This window comes from Anolis sagrei, chromosome 5 (assembly GCF_037176765.1).
Source record: "Anolis sagrei isolate rAnoSag1 chromosome 5, rAnoSag1.mat, whole genome shotgun sequence".
In the NCBI taxonomy this organism is placed as follows: Eukaryota; Metazoa; Chordata; class Lepidosauria; order Squamata; family Dactyloidae; genus Anolis; species Anolis sagrei.
Window position 1 is genome coordinate 104,598,097 of NC_090025.1, and position 10,751 is coordinate 104,608,847.

At 43.3% G+C, this 10,751-nt stretch overlaps 1 protein-coding gene across 4 annotated transcripts in view; it reads right to left on the reverse strand.

Annotated features, from left to right (window-relative positions):
- TULP3 (TUB like protein 3) overlaps positions 1–7,551 on the reverse strand; it is a 35,505-nt gene extending 27,954 nt beyond the window's left edge. For 2 of the 4 annotated variants that reach the window (XM_060778061.2, XM_060778059.2), the window contains exon 1: positions 7,398–7,551. In XM_060778061.2, the coding sequence (XP_060634044.2) occupies positions 7,398–7,441 (44 nt within the window). In that variant the 5' untranslated portion in view covers positions 7,442–7,551. The remainder of the gene's footprint in view (positions 1–7,397) is intronic. The other 2 variants (XM_060778058.2, XM_060778057.2) reach the window with 1 other exon arrangement.
- Positions 7,552–10,751: the final 3,200 nt, after the last annotated feature.

Genomic DNA, 10,751 nt, shown 5'->3' on the forward strand with positions numbered 1-10,751 from the left:
TCAACTCCCACAATTCCTAACATCCGGTAAAATGGCTGAAGTTTGCCAATGTATTAACAATGTATAATCTGAACAACAAAAATTAACAAGCATCAAATTCATCAATAAAATTGAGTACACTACCAAAATAAAATTAAATACAGGTTCATAACATGCACATATTCCTAGTTTCCATCCTGAGTTTGGGGGCACAGATTTCAAAGCTTTCCAGGAGCATACTTGCAAATTTAAAACTAGTTCAGCAGTTGCACACACTCCTAGAAATGTCTCGGTTAATCCTGTTTGAATTACTGCAGTGGTACGGTACATCAAGGCTGCCTTCAATGAGCATTGAAAAATATAAATTCACCTAAAATTTGTAGCAAAACTATTAAACTGGGATTAGTTATAGGGAGCACACAACCCCTTTATTGTAACAACTCATTAACTCAGTGGTTCTCAACCTGGGGTCCCGAGATGTTTTTGGCCTTCAACTCCCAGAAATCCTAACAGCTGGTAAACTGGCTGGGATTTCTGGGAGTTGTAAGGCCCAGGTTGAAAACCACTGGGCTAGATGATAAAGAAGAGTGAACAGCTCTCCCTAAATATCCTAAAGGCCTAGTTAGTACTTGAGTAAGTAGGCTATGTTTTAAAGGAAGGCACATCTTAGAAAACTACATAATATAGTTACTCTGAGTAACTGTTGCCTAATGAAACCGTATGAAATACATGTATCCACCTTAAAGTGACTTGAGGATGCACACACATCCAACTGCTACCTCTAGCAAGACAAAAAAGCAGCTGCTCCTCTTCTGCATCCCGATGCTCAGCATAGCAGGAAAGATGTGTTTCACTGGACAAAACTCAGTGTACTGTGCTGCTCAAAGAGAATTTACACGAGAAAGCAACAAAACTGAGGAGGTTGTTTCTTCTAGGATCAACCACAAAAGTTGCACTTTCTGGGAACAAAGTAACAGCGAGCAGAAGCTAGTAGACAGCCCCGCAGTGTGCAGGCACAATCCAATCTCCTATAGAATCATAGAGTTAGAAGAGACCTCACTGGCCATCCAGTCCAATCCGCTGCCAAGAAGCAGGAAAATTGACTTCAAAGCACCCCCAACAGATGGCCATCCAGCCTCTATTTAAAAGCCTCCAAAGAAGGAGCCTCCACCACACTACGGGCAGAAAGTTCCACTGCTGAATAGCTCTTACAGTCAGGAAGTTCTTCCTAATGTTCAGATGGAATCTCCTTTCTTGTAGTTTGAAGCAATTGTTCTGCATCCTAGCCTCCAGGGCAGAAGAAAACAAGTTCGCTCCCTCCTCCCTATGACTACCTCTCACATACTTATACATGGCTATCATGTCTCCTTTCAGCCTTCTCTTCTTCGGGCTAAACATGCCAAGCTCTTTAAGCCGCTCCTCATAGGGCTTATTCTCCAGATCTATGGTGCCCAAAAGGGTAAGCAAAAGGAAGGGGGGGGGGGGGAAGAGAACTAACAGATTTCATATTATTGTCAAAGGCTTTCATGTCTGGAATCACTGGGGTGTTGTGTTGTTCCCAGGCTTTATAGCCATGTCCTAGAAGCATTTTCTTCTGACCTTTTGGCTGCATCAGCTGGTACCTTCAGAGGCGAAATGTCAGGAGAAAATGGTGCTAGAACACAGCCATACAGCTGGAAAACCATTCAACAGCTGGAAAACCATTCAACATCCCAGATTTCATCCCCCCCCCCCCCTATCAATTCCAGAACATTCACAGAAAGCAAAGGAAAACAAAGACTATCACTTAGAAGAGCTGTAGGCATACAGTGCTCATTTTCCCATTGAATGTTTGCCTTTTATGTTTGGAATCCACCCTGAGTCCCTTTGGGGAGATAAGAGTGGAATATAAATAAAGTTTTGTCGTTATTATTATTCATTTTTATACCTTGAGTAAGGCTTGGATAACACTATGTAACAAAATTTGAAAAAAAAATCTGTTCCTGGTTTGAAAGTGTTATTCCCTGTTTAACTGTGTGGCACTGACTTTGAAAGTAGTTGTTAGACTCCAGAAACTTCATTTTTGTGGCTGAGGGTGGTACTATTATTTCCTTTCATCTGGTAATTTTCCTTAATGAAAATATGCCATTTTTAACCTTTCAATGTGCCGACCGCAACCACAAAGTTTTGGCAGTTTAATACGCTTTCCTTTTTATGACAGAACCCATTAGGAAATTATATTTTTAATTTCCAGGAACAAAAAATCGTGTTACATAGTGTAAGTGGTGGATGTCATAGTATAATCTGGACAACAATATGTATTTATTTATTTATTTACTACATTTATACCCTGCTCCCTCTCACCCCAAAGCGGACTCTGAACAGCTTACAAGTTATATGTACATGCAATATATTATTAGCATAGCACAAAATTAGCATTATATATCACTACATTGTACTATATCAGTATACTGTAATATTACATGTAATATATAATTAATATTAGATTGTATTATTATTATATTGTATTAAATTATAACATTATATGTATATACAATATATTATACTAGCTGTCCCCTGACATGCGTTGCTGTGGCCCAGTCTTGTCATGTGTTTTGTGTGTAAGTGTCCTCCTGGATTCATCACTGAGCCTGGAATCCCAGGTTGCACCGGTGGCCAGGGGAGCTTTCGCACAATTAAAACTTGTGCGCCAGCTGCGCCCGTACCTTGGGAAGTCTGACTTGGCCACTGTGGTCCACACTCTCGTTACATCTAGGATAGACTACTGCAACACACTCTACGTGGGGTTGCCTTTGAAGACTACTCGGAAGCTTCAACTAGTCCAACGAGAGGCAGCCAGGTTAATAACTGGGGCGGCATACAGGGAGCATACAACTCCAATGTTACCCCAGCTCCACTGGCTGCCGGTTTGCTCCCGGGCACAATTCAAAGTGCTGGCTTTGGCCTATAAAGCCCTAAACGGCCCTGGGCCCAAATTACCTGTCTGAATGCATCTCTCCCTATGAACCACCACGGAGATTAAAATCCTCCAGGGAGACCTGCTTTCCATCCCACCATTGTCACAGGCATGATTGGTGGGGACGAGAGACAGGGCCTTCTCGGTGATTGCTCCCTTGCTATGGAACTCCCTTCCTGGTGAGATCAGGTCGGTCCCCTCTCTCCCGTCCTTTAGAAGGATGGTAAAAACTTGGCTGCGGGACCAAGCTTTCAGGACAGGGCAATAAAGCAGCAATAGGAAAGATTATAAGGCCAATTAGATTTGACGCGGATGACTAGGGCGGTTTTAAATGGTGTATTTTAATATTTTGATAAATGTTTTTAATGTTTAAGTATGTATATAAGAATTTGTGTCTCGACATTGAATGTTTACCGTATATATGCTGTGCTCCGGCCTGAGTCCCTTCGGGGTGAGAAGGGCAGAATATAAATGTTTTAAATAAATAAATATGTGTATATATGTGGTTTTGTGCATGCATTGTAATGTATCTTTATTTTTTTGGCTTTTTAAGTCTCTTCCGTTGTGTTTTTATGAGTGACTAGCTGTGCCCTGCCACGCGTTGCTGTGGCCTATAGTAAAACTTATCAAAGTTGAGGTAGATATCTGAACTATTATGAAAGAGAGGTACCTACCTATTCCTTCCCCCTTTTCCTCCCCCTTTCTCTCCTTTCTTCCTTCTCTACCTCTTTCTTTCTTTCCTTCTTTCACTACTTAGTTTCATCCTTCTCTCTTTCCTTCATTCCCTCCCCCTTTCTTTCTTCCTTTGCCTTTCTTCCCTCCCTGTTTGCTTCCTTCTTTCTCTTTTTATTTCCTTTTATTTCACTATCATCAGAACAATAACAATAATGCAATGCATTGCCTCTGGGACCTGGGACCTCTCCCATTCCCCCTAAAAGGGTCTCATAGGAATAATAGCATCATAATAATCATAGAAATAACAACCTTTACCCGCCACGCGTTGCTGTGGCCAACCTTCCCTCTTTCTCTCCTTCTTTCCCTCCTTCCTTCCTTCCCTCCCATCTTTCCTTCTCCTCTTCCTTCTCTATCTCTTTCCTTCCTTCCCCCTTTTTCTTTCTCTTCTGGTCTCTTTTCTTCCTTCTCTCTTTCCTTCTTTCCTTCCCTCCCTCTTTCTCTACATCTTCCCCCTTCCTTCACTCCCTCTTTCCTTCCTTCATTCCCTTTTTTCTTTCCTTCTCTCCTTCCTTCCTTCCCCCTTTTTCTTTCCCTCCCTCTGTCTCTCATTTCTTCCTTCTCTACCTCTTTCCTTCCTTCCCCCTTTTTCTTTCTCTTCTGCTGTCTCTCTTTTCTTTCCTTCCATCTTTCCTTTTCTTTCCTTTTCTTCTTCCTTCTTTCTCTAACTTTCCTTCCTTCCCCCTTTTCTTTATCTTCCTTTCTCTTTCTTCCTTCTTTCCTTCCTTCCTGTCTTTCCTGGATTTTGACAGGGCAGGAAGGGGCGGGGTGGGGTTTGGAGGTGGCGTGAAGTAAAAGGAGGTAAGATTGGGGCAGGCGAGTGATGGAGCGTGAGGTTGTGTGTGTGTGTGCGGCAGCGGGGGGAGTGATGGAGCGTGGGGTTGCGTGTGTGTGTGCGGCAGCGGGGGGGAGTGGGGTTGCGCGTGTGTGTGTGTCGGTGGGGGGAGTGATGGAGCGTGGGGTTGCGTGTGTGTGTGCGGCAGCGGGGGGGAGTGGGGTTGCGTGTGTGTCTGTGGCGGTGGGGGGAGTGATGGAGCGTGGGGTTGCGTGTGTGTGTGCGGCGGGGGGAGTGATAGAGCGTGGGGTTGTGTGTGTGCGTGCGGCAGGGGGTGTGTGTGCGGGAAGCGGCGCGGCGGGGCTTGGAGTGGGCATGGCTTCCTCAGAGGGAACTGTGTGCGCGCGCCAGGGAACTTGCGGCTGGGCACCAATGCGCATGCTCAGTTGTTTTGCCGTTTTGTGAGTGTGTTGTTGTGTTGTTTTTCATTTTGAGTAGATATGTTTGTACCTTATGGGTTGTGTTATGGGCATGGGAATTTTGGTTAAGTTTCGTTGGGGGGTTTGTGAGTGTTGTTGATTTGCCGTTTTGTGAGTGTGTTGTTGTGTTGTTTTTCATTTTGAGTAGATATGTTTGTACCTTGTGGGTTGTGTTATGGGCATGACAATTTTGATTAAGTTTTGTTGGGTTTTTTGAGTTTTGTTGTTTTGCCGTTTTATGAGTGTGTTGTTGTGTTGTTTTTCATTTTGAGTAGATATGTTTGTACCTTGTGGGTTGTGTTATGGGCATGGGAATTTTGGTTAAGTTTCATTGGGTTTTTTTTAGTTTTGTTGTTTTGCCGTTTTGTGAGTGTGTTGTTGTGTTGTTTTTCATTTTGAGTAGATATGTTTGTACCTTGTGGGTTGTGTTATGGGCATGGCAATTTTGGTTAAGTTTCGTTGGGGTTTTTTGAGTTTTGTTGTTTTGCCGTTTTGTGAGTGTGTTGTTGTGTTGTTTTTCATTTTGAGTAGATATGTTTGTACCTTGTGGGTTGTGTTATGGGCATGGCAATTTTGGTACAGTTTCGTTGGGGGGTTGTGGAGTTTTGCTGTCCGGTTGAACCAACCTAACAGATTTATATATATAGATAGTCCCTTCTGTTGTGTTTTTCAGGGTTTTTATGAGTGATGGTCATTCGTTGGCCTGATAGGTGTCTTGTGTCCAAATTTGGTGTCAATTCGCCCAGTGGTTTTTGAGTTATGTTAATCCCACAAACGAACATTACATTTTTATTTATATAGATTATTAGCATAGCACAAAATTATCATTATATATTACTATATTGTCCTATATTGGTATACTGTAATATTACATGTAATATATAATATAGAATTAATATTATTATATTGTATTATCATTATTATTATATTATTATTATCAATATTATATGTATATACAATATATATTACTAGCTGTACCCGACACGTGTTGCTGTGGCCAATCTTCCCTCCCTCTTTCTCTCCTTCTTTCTTTCTCTCCTTCCTTCCTTCCCTCTTTCCTTCCTTTCCTCTTTTTCTTTCCCTTCTTCTTTGTTCCTTCTGTTTCTTTTCTCGCTTCCTTAGCTCTTTGGTTCCACCCTTCCTTGTCTCCTTCCTTCCCTCTTTCACTTTTTTATTTCATTCTCTCCCTCCTTCTCTCCTTCCTTCCTTCCTTCCTTCTCTCCTTCCCTTTCTCTCCCTCCTTCTCTCTTTCCTTCCTTCTCTATTCTTCTTTTTTCCTTCCTTCTCTCCCCTCCTTCTCTCCCTCTTTCTCTCCCTCCTTCCTCTCTGCCTTTCTTTCTTTCCTTCCCTCCTTCGTCTCTCCCTCCTTCCTTTCTTCTCTACCCTTCTTTACTTCCTTCTCTCCCTCCTTCTTTCTTTCCTTCCTGCCTTCTTTCTGTGTGTATGCATATATGTGTGTATATATGTGTGTTTGTGTATATATATGTGGTTTTGCGTATGCATTGTAATGTATTTTTTGGCTTTTTAAAGTCCCTTCTGCTGTGTTTTTCAGTGTTTTTATGAGTGATGGTCACTTGTTGGCCTGAGAGGTGTCTTGTGTCCAAATCTGGTGTCAGTTTCCCCAGTGGCTTTTGAGTTATGTTAATCCCACAAACGAACATTACATTTTTATTTATATAGATTAGCATAGCACAATATTAGTGTTATATAGGAGCCCCCGGTGGTGCATTGGGTTAAACCCCTGTGCCGGCAGGACTGAAGACGGACAGGTCGCAGGTTCGAATCCAGGGAGAGGCGGATGAGCTCCCTCTATCAGCTCCAGCTCCTCATACGGGGACATGAGAGAAGCCTCCCACAAGGATGATAAAACATCAAATCATCCTTGCAGGCGGCCAATTCTCTCACACCAGAAGCGACTTGCGGTTTCTCAAGTCGCTCCTGACAGAACAAAAAAAAAGTGTTCTATAGTACTATATTGTTGCTAGGGGGAAGGAGATGGAAGAATCAGAGCTGGAAGTCACCACATCTAGCCCACCCCACGCCATGCAGGAAAAGAACAATCAAAGCAGCCCCGACAGATGGCCATCCAGCTTCTGCTTCAAAACTTCCAGAGATCTGGGTGCCCTCCTCCCTGCTCTTCGCCTTTAGGCGCCTCCCTTCCACTGATAAAAATAGGCTTGACTGATGAAAAGGACCAAGGAGATGGGGGAAGGAGCAGCCGCCATGGCGCCCCCTTCCCTTCTTTCCGGGTGAGAGGAAGCAGCGCCTCTATGATACACTGCAAAAGCCTTCTCTCCGGCCGCAGAGCTCGAGACAGGGAGGCCTCCGCGCGCTTGCTGATTGGCGGGGATCCCTGCAAGCTCGCGGGCCGGGCGTCGCCCTCCTGGGCTTCCCTCCAGCCTCTGCTGCGGCCCCAGCACCCCCCTCGCCCAAAAGGGGGCGCCCCGCCAAGAGGACCCTCGGGCCCTGGCCTCACCTGGCTCCCATGGTAGCCAAAGTCACTCCGCTCCGGCTGGCCATCCTGCCATTGCTATGGCAACCAGGGGAGGGGGCGGCCCCCTCGCCGGGTTGGGACCGCCCCCCTCCTCCGCCTTCCCGCCCCTGGAGCCTCCGCGAGGCACTGGGCGGCGCGTGCGCACAACGCCTGCTCCTCATTGGGCGCAGCCAGAGCGGGGTGAGGGAGAAAACAAAGCCACGCATCAACTTGCAAAGAGCGTGACGTCGGCCTTCTCCTCAGACCTGGGCCCAGGGCTCTTCAACATCTTTCTCTACCAGGGTTGATTGAAAAGTAATGCCTCCACCTTCGTTACTTGGGTTTGGATGGGAATATTTTAATAAATCAAACGCAGAAATAATCCTTACAATGTGCTCTTAAACTACCACTATTCACTTTGCCACATAATCACCAGACAATTGGATACGTTTCTGCCAACGATGAACAAGTTTTCTGAAGCCTTCACAGAACAAGTCGACACTGTTTCCGCAACCAGCGTCAGCATCCTGGGTACCCATCGTGCACAGATCTTCCGAAATGCCAATTATGCTTGAAATTCCAACTGACCACCTTTATTAGCCATCAAATGCTAATCAAGTTGGTCAGTTGAAACATTCACACCTAGTTCCAGCAGACAAGAGTTCTTTGTCCCACCCTGGTCATTCCACAGATATATAAACCCATTTTCCTAGTTCCAACAGACCTCACTACCTCTGAGGATGCTTGTCATAGATGCAGGTGAAACGTCAGGAGAGAATGCCTCTAGAACATGGCCATATATCCCGAAAAAACCAACAACCCAACAAAAATAGTGTTGCAAAAATTCTGAGAGTGCCTTGGACTGCAAAAAGATCCAACCAGTCCATCCTCCAGGAAATAAAGTCCAACTGCTCACTGGAGGGAAGGATATTAGAGGCAAATATTAAGTACTTTGGCCACATCATGAGAAGAAAGGAAAGCTTAGAGAAGAAAATGATGCTGGGGGAAATGGAGGGAAAAAGGAAGAGGGGCCGAGTAAGCGTTTACAGATGAAAAATCTCAGGGAGGTATTCACTCGAGTCAGATTTGATCAGCTCGAGACAATGGTTAGATTGTCAAATGGACAATGTATTGGGAATCTCACATCAGAACAACATATTTTATGTGTGGTCAAGACCCAAAAATAACATACAAAACAGCTCTGTACTTAAGCAAAACAATACGTCTGAGAACCACATATTTAGGGCTGATTGGGGTAAGTTGTAGGGGTGATAATGAAATATGATGTATATACTCAGCTTGATCAGTTTATCAGTTTTATCATGTCTTATCATATTTATTTACTGTATCGTTATAAGTGTCTTATTTTAACTTACTACGTGGAGTGTGATCGGGTCTTATCAGACCTTGTTGTTCTGTTTCTTATTGTGATATGGCCTAAGGGTTAATCAATAAAATTACTACTACTACAGATGAAAAATGGAAAGACTGGACGACGTGACTGGACACTGTTTGAACAAGGAGACTCTAATTATATATGTTTTTAATTGATATTGATTGTTTTTACTTCTTTTATATTTATATTAATGTTTTAATTGTACTTTTTGGTATTGGTACTGACTGTAAACCGCCCTGAGTTGCCTGTGGGCTGAGAGGGGTGGTATATAAATCTAGTAAATAAATAAATAAATATATTATTATACTGTACTATACTACTGGGGGCCCCTAGTGGCACAGCGTGTGTGTGTATGTGTGTGTTTGTATGTATGTATGTATATCTATCTTGTAAGCCGCTCTGATTTCCCTTCGTGGTGAGAAGGGCGTCATATAAATGTTGTAAATAAATAATATTATATTACTAGTGGTACCTGCCACGCATTGCTGTGGCCAACCTTCCCTTTTTCCCTCCTTCCTTCACTCCCTCTTTCCTTCTTTCCTGTCTTTCCTTCTCTTCTTCCTTCCTTCTCTATCTATTTCCTTCCTTCCCCCTTTTTCTTTCTCTTCTGCTCTTTTCTTCCTCCTCTCTTTCCTTCCCTCCCTCTTTCTCTACATCTTCCCCCCTTCCTTCGCTCCCTCTTTCCTTCCTTCTTTCTTTCCTTCTCTCCTTCCTTTCTTCTCTAACTTTCCTTCCTTTCCCCTTTTTCTTTTCCTCCCTTTCTTCCTTCTCTACCTCTTTCCTTCCTTTTCTCTTTGCTTATATGCTTCCTTCTCCCTTTCCTTCTTCCCTCCCTTTCTTTCTTTCTTTCTTTTCTCCCCTTCCCTCCTCTTTCTTCCTTTTTTTCTGTATTGTCATTTAGCTTTTCGTCATTTAGCTTTTTAAGTCCCTTCTGCTGTTTTTTTATGAGTGAAGGACATACATTGGGTTGTTAGGTGTATCATGTCCAAATTTGGTGTCAATTCCCCCAGTGATTTTTGAATTCTGTTAACCCCACAAACGAACATTACTTTTTATTTATATAGACTAGCCGTCCCCTGCCACACGTTGCTGTGGCCCACATGGGGGTTCTGTGTGGGAGGTTTGGCCCAATTCTATCGTTGGTGGGGTTCAGAATACTCTGTGATTGTAGGTGAACTATAAATCCCAGCAACTACACCTCCCAAATGTCAAGATTCTATTTTCTCCAAACTCCACCCGTGTTCACATTTGGGCATACTGAGTATCCGTGTAGAGTTTGGTCCAGATCCATTATTGTTTGAGTCCACAATGCTCTCTGGATGTAGGTGAACTAGAACTCCCAAACTCAAGGACAATGCCCACCAAACCCTTCCAGTATTTTTTGTTGGTCATAGGAATTCTGTGTGCCAAGTTTGGTTCCATTCCATCGTTGGTGGAGTTCAGAATGCTCTTTGATTGTAGGTGAACTATAAATCCCAGCAACTACAACTCGCAAATGACAAAATCAAAAAAATTTGAGTGAAGGACATACATTAGGTTGTTAGGTGTCTTGCATCCAAATTTGGTGTCAATTCCCCCAGTGCTTTTTGAGTTCAGTTAATCCCACAAACGAACATTATATTTTGATTTATATAGATCATATTATATTGTATTATATCATAAGTATAAATATTATATTATTATAAAATATTGTATTATTAAGTATAAATATTATTTTACAACATTATTAATATCTCTGTTTTGGTGATTCCGTTTATTTCTGGAACTGCAGGACAGTTAACTGTCAACATAAATCCTAAACGCCCCAGATGGCGTCTGATCCTGCAAAGTCAGCAGGGCCAGCTCTTGAATGGGACGCCGCTGACAAATGCCAGCTGTTGCAGGCAGCATTTCAGAGGAAGAAACTGGCAAAACCACATTGGAGGATGAAAACCCTTTGGGACTTCAACTCCCAGAATCCC